At 37.5% G+C, this 24,733-nt stretch overlaps 1 protein-coding gene across 1 annotated transcript in view; it reads right to left on the minus strand.

Annotated features, from left to right (window-relative positions):
• Positions 1-24,733, minus strand: part of GUCY2F (guanylate cyclase 2F, retinal) — a 114,269-nt gene extending 89,536 nt beyond the window's left edge. The window contains 5 exon segments of the mRNA XM_071220258.1: positions 7,922-8,092; positions 8,094-8,242; positions 23,977-24,228; positions 24,231-24,339; positions 24,341-24,733. Of these exon segments, the coding sequence (XP_071076359.1) occupies positions 7,922-8,092; positions 8,094-8,242; positions 23,977-24,228; positions 24,231-24,339; positions 24,341-24,733 (1,074 nt within the window).

Genomic DNA, 24,733 nt, shown 5'->3' on the forward strand with positions numbered 1-24,733 from the left:
AACATACCTGGCTTGGAAAGCATAACTTGAAGGACAAAATGGTAACATCACTTTTGAACAAAAAGTCAGACACATGCAGAGAACATGAAACCAAGGAGTAATTGAATTTTCTGTTATTAAATATAGTACCATCAACGATGCATGATCTCAACCCTTGCACTTAGCCAAGAGATGGCTAATATCCCAATCTGTTTGATATAATACTCATAAATACAATACCGTTATTTCGTATAAAGAATGAGGAACAAAGACAGTTGCAGCTACAGTGAGCTGCAGGCAACCTTTTGTGACAGCCTCTGTGGTGGGCCCCATCCTGGAATGTTCCAGTCCTAACTACATTCCCTTCAGCTTAGCACCCCAGGTGCCCATAATTAGGGTAATGGAAAACAATAAGTGCAAGGGCTTAAGGTCCTCTGGGCTTGCTGAGAAATACAGAGGATTTCCTTTGCTTAGCCAAATAAGGCCCATTTGGGAAAAACATCCAAAATGTGTGTTCCAGCAATATGTATTTGCAGCAGATAGAATTTCATTGAAAACAAGGAAATACAATAAAAGAGAAGAATGCAGGCACTAAAACCTTATTTCAGAAGTCTAGTCTGTGCCAAAATATAAAGGTACAAAGTGAAACTCCTTGCATACTCATCCTGAGACCAAATTAGGAAATTTGCCACTGGTGTCCCACTACTCTAATCTTTTCATTCTGATTTATTGTTCTCTTTTAATGGGTCCTCATAAAGCCCTATCACCTCCTATATCAAAGGAAAACAATCTAATAAACCCATTAAAATCAAAGTATTAGTCATTTAATAATGTTACTTTGAGTAAAGCATTAGACACGGGACACAGTGTAATTTTATTTTTTTTTTAAAAGGCTGTGTTGTTAAATCATCAAGTTTTGACAGCAGACTTGGGTTGGAATCCTAGCTCTGCCACTTGCCAGCTGTTTGACCTTGAGGCAGTTACCTTGAGCCTCAGTTTCATTGTCCATATAATGGAGCTATTAATACCTAATCTGTAGGTTTGACCTGAGGATTCCATGGGATCATTTATGTGAACTATCACTGTGTAGAGTAAGCACTGAATACATGATAGCTGCTATTGTTTGCACTTCAGAAGAGGAGCACAGGGATCTAGTAATATCATCCTGGAATTGCACTGTTCAAATCTCTTGTCCCAGTCTTAACTTTGTGACCAATAAGTAATAAAGTCTCAGTTTTATGCACGGTGTCTTATCATCCTGAAATTGTAAAATTGTTCCCCTTCATTGGGTAAAGATCTTGTTTCTATTTTGTTCTCCATTATCTTACCTGCAGAGTGCCTAGCCCATAGTAATAATAAAAATAACAACATTAATAGCAATAATAATATTTATTGAGAAGCTTTAGATGCCAGGCAAACCCTTTATGTGTGTTAACTCACATAATCCTCACGGCAACTCTATGAGGTAGGTATTATTATTATTTTCAACTTAAAAAATGGAAAGAGGATACAGACCTGAAGTAAATTTATAGTAGTCCGCTTTCAAAGTTCATGCTCTTAACTACCATGCAATATCTCAGCTTAGTAAATACTTGCATAATTAATTAATGGTTTTGGTAAACTCACCAATAAAAAATAACATACACACCCTTTTGTAACATTTTTCTTCATGACTTCCTGATTAAAGATAATGAAGTCAAATTTTTTCTCACTCCCTTCCTCTTCTTAAACATCACTCCTAAACAACAAAGAGAACATGGAACAAAAACACTAAACCTCCACAGCTAGTGGCATTAACAAGTCTGTAACCCTAAACCACAGAAAGTGAAGATGAAAAGCTGCTACAGGAGTAGCAACTAATTTAGCAGAGTGGAGGGCGATTAAACCTAAGTACTTGAAGAGGTGAATATTGGTAAGCAACAAGGAGATTTGCCCCCTGAGAATCCAGGAAAGGCTTGGGAATTAGAGACACCAATTACTATGGAAATGGGGGTGAGGTAGAGCTGTAAAAGAGGGGGAGCTGTTTGAGTGTCTGTGTAAGGAGCTGTTAGACATGCCCACTTCTACTAAGCACAGTCAGATCGCCACAAGAAACAAGTTACATTAATTCAAAGCAGCCCCAGGTATGGACACTTGACCCCCCAAAAAATGGGAATTAGGTGGGTCACAGAAGAGTAAAGAAGTTAAAGTCTTCATACTTAATGGTGAAGAGTCCCAGTCTCCTTCCCCTAACATGGCTCCTAGAATATTGACAGCCAAGATCATGATTTCCAAGAAGGAGACTGGAGCATTCTTCTTTGAAGAAAGTGACTAGCCCAAGAGGCAAGACCTACAGATGTTAGCAAAAACAAAAAATAACCTAGCTGGTTAGCCATGGTTAGCCATGGTTAGCCAGTTGCCCTATACTGAAACCCACTGGTCAACATACCTACCATGTACATACACCTTCAAATTGTCCTTTTAGAACTTCATTCCTAAATGTGAACACATAGCCAGAATCACCAGACATTTAAGGAAATCTCCCAACATGAAATAGAAAGACTAAACCAAAGAAGCATGAAAATTTAGTAACTGAGGAAAACACAGAGAACAGAAGAAAACTCCAAAGGAACTCTAATAGACATCTTCAGAGAAATAAGAGAAAATACTATATTCATGAAACAAAGGCAGTATGTTATTAAAATAGAATAATCAAACAATTAGAATTGACTCTTGGGAATTAAAAACATGATAACAAGTGCTAATTTTAAATCAGAAAATAGTGAGAACACAATATTAAGGAACTCTTCCAGAAAGAAAAACTAAAAACCGAAAGATATAGATAATACAAGATACATAATAAGAGAAAAAAAGATCAACCCAGGCAATCTTAAATCCAACTGATAGTATATCCAGAGATAACAAAGACAATGTTGTTAAGGAAATTATCAAATAAATAACAAGAAAACTGTCTGCGAAGTATGAGCTTCTAGACTGAAAGGTTCCACCAAATGTAGAGCATAGTACATGTCAGACATCATCATGAAGTTTCCTAACATTAAGAATAAAGAGACAATCTTAAAAGCTTCTGGAGGAGATAGGAAGGACTGAAAACAGGTTGTACAGTATCAGGAACGAGAAGGACATTGGAGTTCTCAATACCAACAGTGGAAATTAGAAAACAATGTGCCATGTCTTCAAAATGCTGAGAGAATATTATTTTTAACTTTTATTTAAATGCTCAAACTATCAATAAATAGTAAAGATAGAATAATGACTTTCAGACATGGAAAAATCTCAAAAATTTGCCTCCCTGTATACATTTCTTAGAGGCTACCTAAGGATGTGCTCCACTGAATGAGTAAACTAAGAAAATGGGAATCATAAGATTCATGAAGTAATGGAACCAGCACAGAAGAAAAAGTAATTTCCAGGGACATGAAAAGGGAGATCTTAGCACAACAGTTGTGCAGCAGACTTAGGGAAACAAGTTCAGTTTGGAATAGGAGGAGGACAGAGAGTCTCAGGAAAAACAAATGAAATTGATAAGGGATTTAACAGGTTTTACCATGTATAAAATTGTTTTGAGAGGATTCTATAACCTTATCAGATAGAATGCAAGACTTAGAAATTCAAATTAAGATAAACAAATTTTTAAAATATACCAATTATGAACTCTAGTAAAAATCAAAGTTATGCCCTGACTGGTGTGGCACAGTGGTTTGAGTGCCACCCTATGAAATCAAATGGTTGCGGGTTCAATTCCCAGTCTAGGGCACAGGCCTGGGTTGTGGGCCAGGTACCCAGTGGGTGGTGTGTGAGAGGCAACCACACATTGATGTTTCTCTCCCTCTCTTTCTTCTTCCCTTCCCCTCTCTTTAAACATAAATAAATTAAAACTTAAAAAAAATTAAACTTAGTTGTAAAATGAATTATTAGCAAAATATACCACATGGACCATCTATGAATTATATTTATATAATATTAAATATACTAAATATAAATATTATGACATAACTATATTGAACATTTGAAGAAAGATAAGAAGTAGATGACATACCAATACTCAGCCATAATATAAAATCAATGAATGATGTCCAAAATTGATCTATCAAGAAACCAGTAGCCGTATAGTTAGAAATGTAGAGGTAAATACCAGAATAAATAGCTAAAAGACATGATATTCTGCTTCTGATGAAGAGTAGGAGGAAGGCCTGGGGACTGCTTTGTTGTTGATACAAACTTTTTAGCATTTTTTGACTTTTAAAATTATGTGCATTTATCACTTATATAGTTTTTAGTTTGTTTTACCTTTTAAAGAAGCAAGGGTATAAAAGAAAAGAGGTTGCAAACCATTTCTATAGGCAATATAGCTTATGTATAGACATTTCAATTCTGCTGTAAGTTATTAGGCAAGGCAAAAATTATAGCCATCTTTCTCATACATTTGTTTAATAATTTACTACCTGTCTCTCTCACTAGAATTTAAACCCCCATAAAAGTAGGAACAAGTAATGTGCTAGGAAATGTTTAACATCTCCATGACAAGGGGAAAAAGCTCTTAATTGTATCATTTACCAACTTCCGTAGTATAAATATTCTCAACGCCTGATTTCAAGCAACTAACATGATGCCGCTGACACTAAGGTGGGAAAAGATACCCACAATTGCCTTTTTGTTTGTTTTTTATATTTTAAATTACAGTTTACATTCAATATTATTTTTATTAGTTTCAGGTGTACAGCATAGTGGTTAGACAATCACAGATTTACAAAGAGTTCCCTCAACCCCCGATATTTCCAGTACCACCACAGGATTTTTGTCAGTTGTGTGTTGTAGCCAATTGGCTTTTGTGGACTGACTCTAACACACAACTGATAAAAATCCTGCCTTGTTCACTGTTCTATCTGGAGTTCAACATAGTGCATAGCAGGTGCTCAATAAATAGTTGTTGATCCGCTGACTGAATAGGGGAAAAAACAATAGGAGCCCAGAGATAATCAAACACTGAATTACATAATTTTATGTGAGAAAATACCATTTGGGAATCTAAAAGTAAAATAATTTTGAAAGCTGGAATTATTGAATGTCTCTACCAATAATTAAAAAATAAGAGAGTAGGAAGCTGAAGTCAGATTGCAGTTTAATGCTAAGTCACCATCAATCAATAAGGTGATTCTAGCCCCAAGGAAGAAAAAGTGGAATGGAAGGTAGCTATGAACCAAGCACTCTGCTGGGCACTTTATACATATTACTTTGTTTAATCTTCACAATAATCTTAGAAGATGTAGATGACTAATCCGTTTTGCAGATGGGAAAACTGAGGCTCAAAAAGTCTAAGTAATCTAACCACTATGCTAAACACCTGAAACTAATAAAAAATAATATTGTAACTGTAATTGGAAAAAAAAGTCTAAGTACTTGCCCCCAAACACACAGCGATTAAGAAGGAGAGCTCAGATTTACCTAATTTTGTCTAACTCCTAATCATATGCTGTTTCTGCTATACCAGCTCCCTTCAAAAATACCTTTGAGCAAGTTAATTTAGAAATGGGGGTGTGAAGCTTTGTTTATCATGAATGTGAAGATAATTGTCTCACTCTTTATCATTCTTTGGTTGTTAAGGTAAAGCCTAGCCACCTGCAATGCAAAGTAGGCAGGGAAGTGCATCTAAACAAGCTTTTTAATAAGCTTTGCAGTCTTTGTTTTAGCTCTACTTCTTTGTGTAAAGCTGAGTACAGGTTGCCTAGCAACCAAGCTAATGACATTTTTTGCCTTAATTACCTTGTTCACAAGCTCAAAGAGATTAGATCAAATATTAAGAGTAGAAGGTCTGAGGTTTTTGTATCAAAATATCTGCTTACACATATGTACAATACACATGTGTGCACACATGCATGTGCACACACATGCATCTTCCTCCTTCCCTAAATCCTGTGATTAAAATACAAAGGGTGACCTAGTCTATATCTATGTGATGCCGTATGATTGGCTAAAAGTACAAAAATCAACCATCTTGTTGCTTGTAAGTACACCAAACAACTGTTTTTGAACAACCACTCAGCAACTTGAGGGTTCCTTGCAATACTTGATCCAATTGATCAATTGTTTTCAGTTAAGTATGTGTGTGTCTCCTAAAAGACAGATTTATTATTGAAGATATCAGTGGCAATAAACTTCAAATATCTCTGCTAGTCACTTTTTTCATTAGAACAAGAATCAGCAAAATCTTTGCTATCAATACTCAGGAGAGAAAGAGATGAGTAAACCCAAGTGTCATCTGAATCACTTATTTAGAAAGAGAAGCAGTCCACAGGATAAAGAAATAAAGGGTAAAAAAGAGAAAATCATGGTGAATGTAATTGTTAGTCACAATCAGCTGCCTAGCTGACAGCCTTCTTCTTTGCTAACAAAATCCTAATTTTGTTCAATTTTCCAGTAGCCATAGAATCAGTCACAGTGGTCTCATTCCTCTTTCTAAATTATTGGTTTAAGTATGGGTATTGGATACAATTATGAAAGGGAACATGTGGGCAGAAGTTTGCTTGAGGAGCTTCTGTAAGAGAGACATTCCCCATTTTTGTCTGTAGACAGGTCCAGCTGCATGTGATATATGGAACTGTAGCAGCCATCTTGGAACATGATCATGAGGTCACGCTAGCATGCTATGACTTGTAAAGTGGAAAAAATCAAAATAACCTCATTCATTGATAGCATCATTGAGCTACTGAATAACTGACCCTGGAGCTCCCATACCTTCAAATTTTGAAAAAGAAAATTACTTGGATCATTTTGTGTTGAGCTGTCTACTACGTACAACCAGAAGCATTATAATTAATACAGTATGCTAGCAAATGCTAGAACTTTGAAACTTATTTATGTGTCATTCTAAATACTTCTGAAAATTACTGCCTTCTACTTCTGGCCTCCAATCTATAAAAAACCCTCCGTATTTTTTCTAATCTAACTGGCATTTTGGGCCTCCCCATCTTCCTCTTATATTCCTCGTCTTTTTGTATTTTTCCTCTTTGTTTCACTCTTTATTCTTTTCCATTTTCCCCTCCCCACTTCCTTTCCTTACTCTGCCTTTAAGTGGCTGTGACTTAAATCTGAAATATGTTTACACATATATTCATCTATACATATATAAACATCTATACATATATAAACATTGTTTCTTTTATATTAGAAGGTAAGAAATTCTTTCCCATTCTAAATTATTTCTTTCATATAGAGGTAGCCGTACTAACAAAAAACACCTGACCTCTCTTCACTCCCTTATTCATTCCTTCCCACAAAAGAGAAATGACTTAATTGGGCTGGTTAATTTGCAAAGAGAACTGAGCATGTGCAGCCCAGCCCCTCCTAAGATATTTCTCTTGAGAGTGAGCTACCAGTAGGGAGCACACACTCTACTATGCTCCTCCAGGCTGTACATTTTATGAAAGGAATGCTGTCATGGGGCAGGAATATAGTGGTCCAATAATACTAGTGACTAGATGGAGAAGTATAATTAATCCCCAAATTCAGTAGTGGGAAGTTCAAATGCCTGCAGACAGAAGCCATACTCTCTGATAATAAACTTTACCCATAATAAAGGTAATATCTTCTTATATACTAGCTCTCTTGTCTTATTGTTGAATTGGTTCAGAACTTGTATCAGAAACAAGCCTTCTTTTTACTAGGCCCCCTTGAACAGCACGGGTATATATTAAAGTTTTGTTGCTCTGTTCACAAATATATTTTATTGTTTTTTCATGGCTGTATGCTGTCATTGTGGGTTGCTTGAAGGTGAAAAAAAACTTCCACAATAATGTCTTTGTTTTATAAATGTTTTCTGCAAACAAAAGATGTGTTTAATTTGTCTGTGATTCTGCTATTAATTGGATTTCCTGTAGCATAGAAGCTCTTGATAGAAAAAAAAATTACTTTCCTGATTTTTGAGCTTCTTGTTCATGATAACTTGTAAATCTGTACTTAGTCAATCTGACTCCAGTTTCTCAGAAATTTCACCTCTAGCTGCTGCCTCTGTATAGGCTTGATAGCAGGTCTTTTCTTGAGACTCCACTGCAATGGTCAACACATCATGATAAGCTTCCCAGAGTTTCAGGTTGTTCTTCAAGACCTGGTAAGGAGGTATGCTTATAGCATAAACTGTAGACCAGGGCATCATATGGAACCAAGATATAGGCTCCACCCATCAGTTTCAGATCATGAGCCCATTCCAAGAGACGTGTCTGAGTCTCTCCCCCAATCAGTGCTGAATGCATACACATGATGATTACTAAAACCAACAAAGCAAAAGGGTATGGCAGCAATATGTTAGTAAATATAGTACTCAGAACTACAGATTGGGAGAAGTAAATAAATGTGTTATAACCAATTTGTAAATTATTTCTATTTTATACCTCCAAGATGAGCAAGATTTGAAGCCCTGATATGAGACTGAGGTATGTTCAGGGACTCTGAATTAGGCCTAGGGACAAGACAGATATGTCCACAGCTGCAGAACCTAATACTAGACAGGAACAATAACAAGCATATCAAACAGGAGGTAGCCTAATGAAGAGGCTTTGTGGTTGGAAAACTAGGTTCATACCTTAACATCATCAGTTATTAACTGTATAAGCTTAGGTAACTTACTTAACCTATATCTGTCTCATTCACAAAATGGAGATAATAAATGTGTGCTTCATAGGGTGGTAGTGATTATTGAAGAAATTCATCTCAAGGGCTTAGGACATACCACTCAATAAATAGTAGCTATTATACCTAAGAATAAGAAAGTTAGAAGGAGAGGATGGGAGGTATTCCAATAGCCACTGTTGCTTTTTATTGCCAAACGCCTAAATACATTCCAATAGATTTTGACCTACTGGTCCCACCCCCACCAAGGTCATTATAGACAATGAATGGCACTAACTTACTCTCACCTATAAATGCTATTAATGTTATGGGTAAGTTCAACTTTTAAAAATCTAACTTCCCTATAATTGGAATTACTTTGCATTCAATTTAATTCTTCCTAGATTTATAAAACTATGTTGTTTAGCAAGGCTATGCTAGAGTAGAGTGGGTTAGAGGAAACCATCATTGGAGAATGGGAACTACATCATGAGATTGAAAGTCTGATACCCAATTTCACCCTCCATAATAAGTTAGTTTAGTGTAAGCTCACTTGTACTTCAGTGCCCGCATTTTAAAATGTAGATTCCAATGCATTTCACAGGTAAATTGAGTAGTTTAATTAGATATGTCTGGTAAGTATTCTAAGGTCCTTGAAGAATGGAAAAGGTCCTATTGCCATTGACAAATATTAATTATACATGCTTAAATGGGAACCTTTCATCTCAGGAAGTGACTACGCTTAAGTAAGTTGAATGACTGGTCTTTGGCATTTACATATTGCTTCATAAATTTTCAAAAACTTTCTTTGCACTTGTTAAATACCCCCAGAAAATGTCCACTTTGAGCTAAAGCTTGTACCCTTCACTTTTTAAGGAATGAGTTATGAAATGGATTTAAACATACCACATATACATACACACACCCTATATCTTGAGTGTCCAAATGACCACTAGCTCCTTCAATATAATTACCCTACAAGGTTCTAAATGTATTGTGATGCTTAAACCTTTCTTCAAATACTCTAGTGATATCTTTGGAGCTAGTTTATGAGCCACACAGGAGATTCAGCCTCCCTTGTGCATAATCGCATATTGTATAATGAGAAAATAGAGTGCCAAAGAGGTTTGACAAGGCAAGGGTCAGATTTAGGAAAAGAAACTAGAACCAAAGTTCTCCAACTCCCTACATTTATCTACACTATTGAACATGAGTCAATTTGGTCAAGTCAGTCCAGTAACAGGGAAAAATTAAGTCAAGTGTTTCAGTTAGTTGGCCAGTTTGTCCAACAGTATCCTTGGAAAATATGTCAGTATTGGCATCTTTCTTCTATAAAAGCAGAGATTAGATGACTCAACCAACGTTACCCAATAAAGATAGAATCCCACTTAATTTACTTAAAGAAATATTAAAATCATTTCACTATGTGGTATATTTTAAATAGAACTAGGTGCTTTGTGTTGGTTGAAATACTTCAAATACTGTCACCATATATTACTTATACTGGATGCTGTGGTGTGCCACACAGATGTACCCTTCAGAATTGAAGCACTCATTCTCCTAACTGCTGGGGATGGTAGGAGATGATAGCTGATGCCTCTCTGGGAATGCCCTTAGCTGAGGAAAGCCACATTTCCTGAGGTCACATCCCATCATTAGTGTACTGAAGTCAGCTGGTGCTGGCTCACAAGAGCTTATGGTTAAATCTTCAGGGATTTTGTGAGCTAGTTAATGTCATATTTGTAACATAAAATTGGTCATGGTGGCAGTGATTACACCATTAAAATGAGCAAATGCTACAAATCAGGGCTTCGTCCCCCCACCACCAAAAAGTTGACTGTTAAAAAATTATCACATTGCTTACCTTTCTCTGCCTCTGCCTATACCAAATGACTAGTCAACATGGAGATATAAAGGCTGAGAATCCTTACCTAAATTGTAGATAACTCTAAAGGACCATCCCAGCTTGAGAGCTCCCGTCAGGACTGGCTAAATCCTTTGTTGCAGCAGGGTTCATTGCTGTATGACCATTCCATTTTTTTTTTCTGCCCAATTTTACTGACTTCTCTCCCTCACAGGTGATGTCCTTAAAAGCATTCCCCCAGTAAGCTTCTTGCACAAAATATGTTTGGCAGACATCTTTTCCAGGGCACCGACTTGTGGCACTGATTTAGAGCCCCATTGTACTCTGAACTGACATCTATCATGGCATGTACAATATGTATTTCCCCTATTTATTTATGTTAGCCTCCACTATGAAACTGTGAGCTCCTGGGACTGTATGTTATCTATCCTGATACATATTATGCATTAGATAAATATTGTTTAAATGAATGTTTGAAAATTTCAGAAAGAGAGGTTGTATACTTGGGTATGTTTTAATGGTACCTTAAAAGACATGGGCATATTTGAATTGTAAGTGTGGAGCAACAATTTGAAGTAACATTTGCTGGGTAGGTAGATACTACCATGACTGTTTTTAATGCTTATTATCATTAAATATGCTCAAGACTTTACTCCCAGTCTTAATCTCTCCTTATAATGTTCCTTTCATTGGCCCACACTAAGGACATTTCAGACAAAAAGTCAGAAGTTTTATAATTGGAAATACCCCTAGAGACCATCTAGCTCGTCTCCCACTCCCATTACTTCATAGATGAAGAAATAGAAGCTTTGAGATGGAATGATCACAGGCTCCTCTATATTTTTCATGACAAGACCCTGCTATTGAACATAATTAAAGTAGAAAGCATAAATACTGAATTCAAACAGCCACATCTTAATTTAATAGATTGCTTCATGAACAGGGATTTGTAGACACATCTGGTCTGCATGATGATTTTACTAAACAGCTTTATTGCCTCAAAATTACATTCATTAAAATGGGATATTGCCTGCAACTTGTCAGGAAAGGATTAGTGGACAGAAACCTTAAATCCTAGGGAAGGCCTGGGTCAGCAGGTGATCATTGAATAATACCTATTCATAAGTTTCCATTCTGATTATTACCATTCAGGCTCTTCCATGACCAAAACAAAGACCAGGAGATACATTCTCCTGAGATCCCATGTCAGCAGGATGTAATATTTGTACTTCTGTGAGTTACCTGAGCCCTGCTCGAGCTGTCTAGCAGCTCTATGTCTTTATACTGTGGTACCCTCTATGGCAGGCTGTCCAGGGCTCTCTCTTTCATCCTCAACACTTGTAGCAGGAAATGCCATGAAACTCTAGGAAAATCCAAACACCAAGTCACTCAACTCCTACTTCTCTCTCTATATTGAAATACTCTGTCTAATATTTCCTTGCAGTAGAGGAACCATGTTTCTCAGAGAGCAAAGGTCACTTTTTTTTATTTCTCACGTATTACTGGTTTGGTGGAAGAGACTGTGCCCAGTCTCACACTTTGTTGGTAGAAATGATTCCACTAGCTCTTGCTGAAAAAACTCTTAAGAGTCATATACACATTGTGAGCATACAATATTGCTCTGAACTCACAGTAACCTCCATTCTATTGTCTTTGCTCTTCATTTTAACCATTTTCCTACCACTAACATCTATTTTAACCTATTTTATTTTAACAAATATTAAGAGAGACAGCACAGTAGTCAGGTCAGCAGAGGAGGGGGGGTGTGCAGTGTGATTTATCCCAACTCTCACATTTCTTCAGGATTTACCCCATCTGGCCATACTGTGAAATAAATACACTCATACCCTCTTCCTCTCAGTTTTCCCCTAACCAGTCTATAAAATGTATACTTAAAAATAGGGTAGGAAGGTCTAGAATCTGCATGCTTCCAAGCCGTCCCTCACCCCTACAGTGTGATTCAATATAAGAGGCTCTCAAAGCATACTTTAAAAACACTGCACTAGGCAATGTGTGGCTATTTCTATTGGCTGAGGAAACCTCACACATTTTCACTTGGGACCACCACTTACTTAGCTGCCACAAATGTGGACCAGTCCAAGTACCTCAGCATGATGTCAGACACATATTATAGTCAATGGCCATTCCATGTGCAACAGGTCATTTTTCTCACACCCAATACAACTGGTAGGGCAAGTATCTTTATTGCTGTTCAGCTTGAGATAAGTTTTTAATATTTCTCCACACCTTGCAACATGTTTTCTTCAACTTTACTAAACTGCTATACAGATAAGTCCTCTTACATGCAGGAAACCTAGATGTTTAGAGCTTACCTCTTCTTTTGGGTCTTTAATATTTATCATTTTTTATAGTGGACCCATTTATGAGAGCAAGTTTTTCTTTTACCACTTATATTCACCTACATTTGTCTATGCCAAATCCTATACCAATTTCCCTATCAGCACTATGGCTCTTGGCCATAGCTTTATCAGTATCCTTATTGTTAATTACTGTTAGGAAAACAGGGCCTGGTACCCTGAGGCACTTAAAAGAATTTCATTAGTGAAACCAAAAGTTAAAAAAGAAAATGGAAGGGCTGAATTATACACCACACACAGAGCACAAGATCTAAAATGAGTATTCTTTAGGGTCATACCTCAAGTGGACAGGAGGCAGTAGAGCATGTCTTTCATTAGACCAGTGGTTCTCAAAGCGTGGACCCTGAGCCAGCAATGTCAGCACCATTGTGAACTGTTTAAAAATGCAGATTCAGGGGCCCTTCCTCAGCCCTGGTGAATCAGAAACTTTGGAGGAAAGACCCAGCAATTTGTGTTTTACCATGCCCTGCAAGGGATTTTGGAACAGACCTAGGTTTGAGAGTCACTGCTTTATACCAACCTGAATATATATCCTGGCTTTCCTATTCACTAGATGTGTGACATTGGGCAAGTTATTTAACCTCTTTTAGCCTCAGAAGTCTCTTCTATAAAGTGCATTAAACTATTACTGGTCTTACTTTATAAGGTTGTTGCAAGACTTGAACGAGATTGTCCATACAAAACCCTTGCAAAATGACTAGCACATTATAAACTCTCAATAAATATTATCTATTATCATTGCTGTTGTTATTATTTCTTATGCCCAGTAATCTTCAATAGATGGGAAGAGGCTAGCCAGGTTCCTAACAATAAAATAGTAATATGGTATCTAATTTTTGGAAAAACAAAACAAGGTCATTCTGATTGTGTCCTATTTACTGAGCATCACATTGTCATGAAGAATTCTCCATTTACAAGGATTTAAAGGACTTCCCCAAATGGTTCAACAACCTGGTAAGCCCAAATTGAAAGGCGTTCACAATCAGCCAAGCATTGATAGGCAAAGAGTTGAGGAGGAGGGAGGAGGGCTTGAAATAGCCATTTGAAAAGTTTTCTAAAGAGCTTTTTTAGTGGGGCCTCCTGCTAGCCTTTGTGAGAATTAGCAAAAGAACCTATTCAGAGTAATTGCAATCCCACAGGTGCTGCCTGGTGAATGGATGCTCTTTTGTCCCATTGGATCAAAACCTCAATCAGGGCTCATGGTTAAAGAAGCAGAGAGTGAACCGGATTTTGGCCCTCATGCCCACTCAGTTAGATTCCCTTGTGTAGGGCACAACCTACATAACCACACACAGAAGCCCTGACTGTAAATTGAGGTCTTTGTGTTTGATTATATCTCTCTGATTTGACTTTGTCAGAAAAAAATATAATTGGTAATTGCCCTGAAGTTTAAAGGAAATGAGCTGACAAGCTGGGAGAGGCTAAATCCCCACTTCTTTGAGATATCTTCATTTACCCCATTCTTTGGTGTTAATAATACCTACACTTACCTACTTGTTTTGTGAGACTCACAAGTGTTGTAAAATTTGAAAGAAAATAACTATCTCCTGGATAATCCTGAGTATTAAAGAGCTGTTTACATGCAAGTTGGCATTATGGCTGCTTTCATTGTCTCTATAGTATCATCTAATAACATCCCTGTTGTTTCCTCTCCCAAGAATCCACAACTATTATTATTGTTATTGTTATCACATTTACTATGAAATTTCATCATCTCGGTATTGTGTAAGCACAATTTAGACCTGAGACTGAGAAAGTTCAGTCCTTCTAACTCCTGTAAGGTGTTATTTCCTAATTGGAAACATAAATTTACAAGAGAAATAGCTTGCCAGCCAATAGTAGGCTAGCTTTTCTCTCCCTTTCCTCCCATCACTATCTATTACAACTATCACCACATGAAGCTGTAATTGCTGTTATTGTGAGCAAATCAGAAAAAAAGCAATCTTCCAACCATTTCTATTACTTCCAAATAGTGCCAGTTCTCTCCAAAGCAAAGAATTCCTTTTCACTGTATTTTTTATATCACAAAAGGTCCTTCTCTCTGAAGGTTCACTTGGGAGTCTGCAGTGTTAAGAAGTAGCCTCATATCCAGAAGAATAGGAAAGACCTACCTTCCCCATCTATTCTCAGCTTTCACACAAAAAGTTTAGAGCCTTTTTCAGTCATGATAGGTAATAGCTAGGAATACTTTAGCAGTGTCAATCTTACCAGTTGAGAGGGGCTAAAAACTCAGCTAGAGATTTGATATGGTTTGTGCTGTGCCTGGTGTGTTGTAACTTTCCTCACTGCTCTGTCAGCTTGATCCATATTCATTGGCTTCTGACTCAGTTTTTCACCAGATCTCCCATTTTCTGATGGAGCTGCAGATGTGCCTTGAATCACAGGCCACTTAGCTAAAGTCCTAAGACTTTGCCTATATATGTTTATACTCTGGATCCTACTTCTCATGCTCCCAGTATCTGGGACACTGCTCTCAATGGATGATAAAGTGAACAACAGGTCAATCTTACTTTAAGACTCATTCCCCTTCCACAGCTACTACTGTCACATTCCACCTACCACTTGGCATGCCCTCAGATACCAACAACTGGCTGTATCAAGTGTAAGTGAATACCACTCACCTTTTTGGACGCTTGCACACTGACATACCAGAAGTTACACTCAGTGCACAGCCTAACCTATGGCTCACTTTCCTTGACTGTCCTTCCCCCAACCCAACTGCCCACATTCTGACTCATGTTGCTGAGGTCCCAGAATGCCTTGTCTGAGTCTGCCTGTGTTTTTTCAGAAACCAAACCCAAAGTCCTAGAGTGCACAGGTTTGTCTTTACTACCTTTTATCTCCCTTTCTGAGTACCTACTTCATTTCCTATTGCTGTCCTCTTTACTCAGAATCTCTCTTTTTTCCATAACCACATACCTTCTTCTCTGGCTTACCCTCCAATCTTAAAATTTTCATTCCCTATGTGGGTTGATCCATACTGTTACAAAGAAACCAAGCTGATTAAACAAAGTCATAAGACAAAAATGACTAATAGCTTAATGTAAGGAAAATTCATTTGCATTTTTATTAACTTAAAGCAGTAATTCTTGGCTCTGGCTGCATTTTATAAGCACATGTGAAGCTACTTAAAATATCTTTGTTGTGGCCCTACTATCAGACCATCAGAATCTCTGGAGGTGGCACTCTGGCATCAATCATTTTGAAAGATGTTCAGGTAATTCCAGTGTGCAGCCACAGTGAGAACCATTGACTTAAAGAAATAAATTTCTAACACTGAGGAAATAATGTGTACCTTTGCTACTTCCCTACCTCAAAGGAGTTGTGGGTGGTGAGCACTCAGTCCTACCTTCTCTCAGTCTGACAGTCCAAAGAGCTTCAGGACCTGGATTTATTTAACATTTCATGGTAGAGGTCAAAATGTCATTTCAAATGGGTAGGCTATAAAACACTTATTAAATTTAAACTTGCAAAAGACACTTGGCTTCATGAGGATTTGTAACATATTATGATATATTATAATATCATTAAATATGTAAGGCTGTTTCTGGCATGACTCCTCCCAGGAAATGATTTTATATTGTTAAAAATAATTCTGAGCTCTGCTTTGAAAGTATCAGCTCTATTATGAAGTAATCAGAGCCATACTGATTGCTTAACATTAGAGGATCTTGTAGAGGGAAGCTAAAAGCAGACTACTGTAGTTCCTGCAACTAAAAATTCTTGGCCTCACCCTTCCATAATGATCATAATTAAGGCCCAACACTGGAGACACTTGAAACCTAAAATAGGATTCTGGGTATTGGCCAGGCCTTAGCTGAGCCATTCTCTAACATGCCCATTATTATGTTAGGGAAATGACTGGGACTAAGGCTAATCCTAGAAGTAATCAGTTTGACAAAGTAGTGTCTGATCTATCTGTCTTAAAGTTGCAGAGTGGCTGCAATGAGGAAATGAGAAGCGTTCCTACAAATTACTGCCACTTTCCAGAATAAGGTAAAGTGGAGATTTTAAAAATTAGAATAGAAAAAAAAAGTAAACCCAGTGTCACAGGGTTTGCAATCAGGTAAGTAAAAGATTTAATTTAAAAGGATAAGGAAGGACCCTCTTCCTCAAAATATAACCAACATGCCCTGGGTAGCTTCAGTGGGTCAGTCCAAAGTGCTTCACAATTTATCCATTGCCTTTGCAAAAAAAAAAAAAAAAAAAAAAAAAAAAATCATCTTTGAACATAAAACTTCTCTTGAAAGGGGAAAGATTAAAATTTAGGCAGTCTTATTTGAATATGCTTTCATTTATCAGCCAGACATGGTGTTCCATATCTGTTACTTATGCGCTGCAGAGAAAGAAGCCCTGGTTTGGGGTAGAGGAAAGAGGGGGGACATGCATTTTGGAGTCCAGATAAGATAGATTCAAAGTAAGATGTGATGAAATAAAGGCCTTGGGCACTTATGAGGGAAAGTACCAAGAAGGGTATGAAAGGAAAAACCTCAAGAGACTACAACAGACAAAATGGAATGATAAGAACACCCTAATAAGAGATCCAAGATGGTAGAGGAGTAAGTGGAAGCTACACTAACCTCCTCCAAGGACCAATCTGGAATTACAACTATATTGTAAATAAATCATCTTGAGTAAGCAACTGAACACTAGCTGGAGAGAAGCCTTATAACTATGGACAGACAGGAGAAACCACTTCACCCCAAGAGACTGGTAGGGATTGTGGAGGAAGCACAAGAGGGCTGACGGGGCTCCTGTGGAAGGCTGCTGAAATTCCAGAAGGAAATTTCAGCAGGTGGGGGATTCTGCCTGAGAAATGTGGGGTCTAAATGCCAAGCTGGGCTCCCCAGCATACACCACAAGAGCCAGAAAGGAACTCAAATAACATCCAGCTGTGAAAAGCAGCAGCGTTTCTGTAAGCCAGGAAGAAAGATGCAGAGGTACACAGAGCCTCTTAAAGAGCCAATGCACAAAATTTTGTTGGCAGCCACTTACCCTGGGCTCTGGCAGAGGGAGGGCAGGATGGACTAGAGATGCTTAAAAGGAGTCTAGGGTTGGTGGCTCTGGGGAAAGAACTGAAGGAACAGCTGCTGGGATCCATGTGTTGAGTCATTCCCCATGGTGCAGGAGTCATCTTTCTCAGGCAGAGCACACCCCTTCAAGTGACATCAGCCTCAGGGGAAGCAACAGCCCTGCCCACAGGAATTACTCTGCTCCACCCAGTAGTGCTTAAACCTGGCTGCTGATTACAGCTTGAGGCTATATCACTGATGAGCTTAACAACTAAGGTGGAAAATACAAACAAGCAGCCTAAATGGGAAGAAAAAGAAACAGACCCCAAATGAAAGAGCAAGAGAATTATCCAGAAGAACACCTACATAAAATGGAGGCAAGCAATTTATCAGATAGAGAGTTTAGAGTAATGACTACAAGGATACTCAACAGCATGGGAAAGAAAAAAAACATAGAAACCATAAAAAAGAACCAGTCAGAAATAAAGAATGCAATATTGGAAATAAATAACACACTGGAAGGAATAAACAGTATGTTAGATGAAGCAGGGGATCACATTAGTGACTTGGAAGATAAGGTAGAAAAAAACACCCAGGCAGAGCAGCCAAAAAAAAAAAAAGTGAATTTTGAAAAATGAGGAGAGCATAAGAAACATTTTGGACAACATGAAGTGTAACAATATCAGCATCATGGGAATACCAGAAGGAGAAAACAGTAGGCAAAGGATGAAGAACCTATTTGAAGAAATAATGACTGAAAACTTACCTAATCTGGTAAAGGAAAAAGACACACAAGTCCAGGAAGCTCAGAGAGTCCCAAATAAGTTGGACCCAAACAGGCCTACACAGAGACACATCATAATCAAAATCACAAGCCTTAAAGACAAGGAGAGAATCCTAAAAGCCACAAGAGAAAAGCAGGTAGTTACATACAAGGGAGCACCAATTAGACTGTCATCTGATTTCTCAACAGAAACATTTCAGGCCAAAAGAGAGTGGCGTGAAATATTCAAGGTGATAAAAAGCAAGGACCTACAACCAAGGTTACTTTACCCAGCAAGGCTATCATTTAAAATCAAAGGAGAAATAGGGAAATTCTCAAACAAGAAAAAGTTAAAAGAGTTTGTTAACACCAAACCAGTACTGCAACAAATGTTAAAGGACTTCGAAGAAAGAAGAAGAAAGAAGAAGAAAGAAGAAGAAAGAAGAAGAAAAGAAGAAGAAGAAGAAGAAGAAGAAGAAGAAGAAGAAGAAGAAGAAGAAGAAGAAGAAGAAGAAGAAGAAGAAGAAGAAGAAGAAGAAGAAGAAGAAGAAGAAGAAGAAGAAGAAGAAGAAGAAGAAGAAGAAGAAGAAGAAGAAGAAGAAGAAGAAGAAGAAGAAGAAGAAGAGGAGAAAGGAAAAAAACAGAGGAAAATACTCTAACAATAAAATGGCACTAAATGCATCAATCAATAATCACCTTAAATATAAATGGCTCAAATGCTCCAACCAAAAAACAGAGGGTAGCAGAATGGATAAGAAAACAAGACCTATATATATGCTGCCTCCAAGAGACCCATCTCAGATCAAAAGATACACACAGACTAAAAGTAAAGGGATAGAAAAACACATTTATATTTCATGCAAATGGAAAGAAAAAAAGCTGGGGTAGCAGTACTTATATCTGGCAAAATAGACTTTGAAACCAAGGCAATAGTAAGAGACAAAGAAGGACACTACATAATGATAAAGGAAACAATCCAATCAGGCAAGATAACCCCAGTAAACATTTACACAGCCAACATCGGAGCACCTAAATATGTAAAGTAAATTTTGATGGACATAAAGGGAAAGATGGACAGAAATGCAGTCATAGTTGGGGATTTTAACACCCCATTCATTTCAATAGATAGATCTTCCAGACAAAAAACCAACAAGGAGACAGCAGCCTTAAATTCACGGTGATCAAATGGACTTAACTGATATCTTCAGAGCACTTCACCTCAAAGCAGCAGAATACACATATTTTTCAAGTGCACATGAAGCATTTTCAAGGATAGACCACATGTTAGGACACAAAACAACTCTCGATAAATTTAAGAAGATTGAAATCATATCAAGCACCTTCTGTGACCACAACACTATGAAACTAGAAATCAATCACAAGAAGAACACTGAAAAACATGCAAAGACATGGAAGCTAAATAACATGTTATTACACAATGAGTGGGTCAATATTGAGATCAAGAAAGAAACCAAAAGATACCTTGAAACAAATGAAAATGAGGACACAACAATCCAAAACCTGTGGTGGGACACTGAGAAAGTAATCCTAAGAGGGAAATTCATAGCATGATAAGCCTATCTCAAAAAACAAGAAAAATCTCAAATGAACAATCTAACTTCACATTTAAAGAAACTTGAACAGGAAAACCAAACAAAGCCCAATGTGAATAGAATGAAGGAAATAATTAAGATCAAAGCAAAAATAAGTGAAATAGAGTCTAAAAAATGATACAAAAGATCAATAAATCCAAGAGCTGGTTCTTTGAAAAGTAAATATGGTTGATAAACCTTTAACCAGACTCATCAAGAAAAAAAAGGGAAAGGACCCAAATAAATAAAATCAGAAATGAAAGAGGAGAAATAACAACTGACACCAAAGAAATACAAAAGATTATAAAAAAAATTATGAACAACTATATGCCAACAAACTGGACAACCTGGACAAAATGGATAAATTCCTAGAAACATACAATCTTCTACAACTAACTCAAGAAAATCAGAGAATCTGAATACACAGGTTATACTTAGTGAAATTGAAGCAGTGATCAAAAAACTCCCAACAAACAAAAGCTCTGGACCAGATGGCTTCACAGGTGAATTTCACCAAACATTTGGAGGAGAACTAACACCCCTCCTTCTCAAACGATTTTATAAAAATCAAGTGGAGGGAAGGCTCTCAAACTCTTTCTACAAGGTCAGCATTATCCTAATTCCAAAACCATATAAAGACACTACAGAGAAATAAAATTATAGGCCAATATCCCTGAAGAATATAGATGCTAAAATCCTCAACAAAATATTAGCAAACTGAATACAGCAATGCATCAAATACAAACTACACCATGATGATTGGGATTTATTCCAGGAATGCAAAGTTGGTACAACATTCACAAATCAATAAATGTGATTTGTGAATCACATTTATTTGGTGAATAAATGTGATTCACCAAATAAACAAAACATAGGATAAAAAGCACATGATCATACCAACAGATTTAGAAAAAGCATTTGATAAAATCCAGCACCCATTCATGATAAAAACTCTCAGCAAAGTGAGATTAAAGGGACCATACCTACACATAATAAAGGCCATATATGACAAACCCACTGCCACCATCATACTCAATGGGAAAAAACTACAAGCATTCCCCTTAATATTGGAAACAAGACAGAGATATCACCTTCACCTCTCTTATTCTACATAGTACTGGAACTCCTAGCCACAGCAATCAGACACGAAGAAGAAATAAAAGGCATCCAAGTTGGTAAGAAAGAAGTAAAAGTGTCTTTATTTGCAGGTGACATGATACTGTACATAGAGAACCCCGAAGATTCCACCAAAAAACTTGTAGAACTGATAAATGAATTCAGCAAAGTATCAGGATACAAAATTAATATCTAGAAATCAGTTGCATTTTTATATGCCAAAAATGAACTAACAGAAAGGGAAATTAAGAAAATAATCCCATTCACAATTTCTGTAAAAAGAATAAAATACCTAGGAATAAACCTAACCAAGGACGTAAAGGACCTGTGTTCCAAAAATTATAAGACACTGAAGAAATAAATTGAAGAAGATACAAATAAGTGGAAGCATATACTGTGTTCATGGGTAGGAAGAATTAACATCATTAAAATGTCCACACTACCCAAAGCAATCTATACATTCAATGCAATTCTTATCAAGATTCCAATGGCATATTTCACAGGACTAGAACAAATATTTCAAAAATTTTATGGAACCACAAAAGGGCCCTCATAGCAACAGCAATCCTGAGGAAGAAGAACAAAGTTGAAGGACTCATGCTACCTATGTCAAACTATACTATAAGGCCATAGTAATCAAAACAGCATGGTACTTGCATAAAAACAGATACATAGATCAATGGAACTGAATAGACAAATCCATACCTTTATAGTCAATAATTTACAGGGGAAGCAAGCACATATAATGGGCTAAAGATAGTCTATTCAATAAGTAGTGTTGGGAAAATTGGACAGATGCATGCAGAATAATGAAACTAGACCACCTTCTTACATCAACACAAGAATAAATTCAAAATGGATCAAAGACTTAAATGTTAGACCCAAAACCATAAAAACCCTAGAAGAAAACATAGGTAGCAATCCCAGACATTGCCTGCAGAAATTTTTTATCAGATATGTCTCCCCAGGCAAGGGAAACAAAAGGAAAAAATAAACAAATGGTACTACAAAAAAGTTTTTGCACAGCAAAGGAAATCATCAACAAAATAAAAAGACAACCCACTGAATGGAAGAACACGTTTCCTGATACATCTGATAAGGGGTTAATATTCAAAATTTATAAAGAACTTACAAAACTCAACACCAAAAAACAAACAAACAAAAAAACAGTTAAAAATGGGCAAAGGACCTAAATAGGCAGTTCTCCAAAGAGGACATACAGATGGCCAATAGACATATGAAAAGATGCTCAACATTACTCATCGTCAGAGAAATGCAGATTAAAAACACAATGAGCCCTGGCTGGTGAGGCTCAGTGGATTGAGTCCCAGCCTAAGAGCCAAAGGGTCACTGGTTCGATTTCCAGTCAGGGCACATGCCTGGGTTGTCAGCCATGTCCCCAGTGGGGGGTGCTTGAGAGGCAACCATGCATTGATGTTTCTCTCCTCTTTCTCCCTCCTTTCCCCTCTCTAAAAATAAATAAAATCTAAAAAAAAATCACACAATGAGATATCTTCTCACACCTGTCACAATGGCTATCATCAATAAATCAACAAAGAACAAGTGATGGTGAGGATGTGGAGAAAGGGGAACCCTTTTGCACTCTTGGTGGGAATGCAGATTGGTGCAGACACTGTGGAAAGCAGTATGGAGATACCTGAAAAAAAGTAAAAATGGATCTGCTTTTTGAACCAGTGATCCCACTTCTGGGAATATATCTGAAAGAACCCAAAACACTAATTTGAAAGAACATAAGCACCTCTACGTTCATTGCGGCATTATTTACAGTCACCAAGATATGGAAGTAGCCCACATGTCCACAGCAGATGAGTGGATAAAACAACTATTGGACATTTACACAACAGAATATTACTCAGCCATAAATAAGAAGAAAGTTTTGCCCTTTGTGACGGTATGGATGGGCCTGGAGAACATTATGCTAGGCAAAATAAGCCAGTCAGACAAAGACCAATACCATTTGATTTCACTCATATGTGGAATCTAATGAGCAAACTGAACTAACGAGGGAGATGGGGACAGACTCATAGATGAAGAGCAGGATGACAGCTAGTTGGGGGGAGCCACGGAGGGATTGAGCAAAAAGGAGAAAGGACTCATGGGCATGGACAACAATGTGGTAAATGGTGGGGGTATGGAGTATAAGGGGACTAAATGCAAATGGGAAAAATACAGTCAAGATTAAATCAAGAAAATAAAAATGCTAAAATGTATAGATCTAAAAAGAATAAAATTGAACATAAATAACATAAATATACTGGGCATATTTAAAAAAAGACACCCCTCTTTGGCTCATCTGAAACTGCCTGCGTCCTACGTGCATAGAGGGTATGTAGATACAGTTGCTCTTGATGCTATTCTTCCCCACACAAGTGATGAGAGAAGGCACTGGCATCTATAATGCATTTTAACTTCAGAGTTCTTTGTACCTTTATTCAGTTAATAAAATAGGCTCTGTTGAAGAAAGACAGTCTTGGGGGCCTGTGTGCAAGTAGAAAAGGGAAACCCATGAAGAACTGGGGAGTAATGTGCTACCCTAGGGTGTGAGGTTAGGAAATGTTTTGGAGATTGTAGTATCTTTCTCTGATACTACATGTTTTTATGTAGTAACTCCCATGTTTTTAAACCTCATCCAGGAGAAAGCATTCACTGCCAATTCCCTCAGTCAGGCAAATCTGATGGAAAGCTTTCTGAATGCTTTGGTTGTCTTGTCCTGTGGTCAAGACGACCCCTACTGGTAGGCCATGGCTCCAAAAAGCATTTGCAACTTGACTGGCTGTATGCACCCAAATGTCTTCATCTTAGGAAGTTACTCCAGCATGAGCCTGTGGGAAATATTCCATCACAGTTAACAGCGCCTGGATAGGAGATGGGAGTGTCTGAGAAAAAGTAGGGTAGCTATTTTACTGTCTAATTCATAATTAATACAAGCCCAAGAGAACATCCCTTTGTCCCAGATGTTTCCAAGGAGCGTAGCTGCCTCTAAGTAGCCAGGGTTGACAGGAGTAATAAATAAATCCTGAGGCCATCTGGTGATAAGAAATGAAACTGGAAAGGGCCCTGGAAGTCTAGCAGTCTTTTTTTTTTTTTTTTTAATTGTTCAAGTTGAGAATCACATATTCGAAAGAGTAACTCAGGTCAAATGATGGTTCTCTGTTGACCCATTCAGTGGCTAATCGAGCAGCAACCTCAGGTAGGGACTTTGAGAACAACTGATCACAAGCCCAAGGGCCCACTATACCTATTTTGTAGGGGGGTGCCCACACTTGCTGTGGGAGGGTTGTGAGGGCCAGGAGATACAAGCACCACAGGAGCTTGAACGATGCAAGGTCATAGTGTCCTCACTGTCTTCTGGGAGCCTTAAACCAGAACATAAGTTGAGAGAAAGGCCAGGGTCTTCAAATCAT

The sequence above is a fragment of the Desmodus rotundus genome, chromosome X (assembly GCF_022682495.2).
Source record: "Desmodus rotundus isolate HL8 chromosome X, HLdesRot8A.1, whole genome shotgun sequence".
Lineage (NCBI taxonomy): Eukaryota > Metazoa > Chordata > Mammalia > Chiroptera > Phyllostomidae > Desmodus > Desmodus rotundus.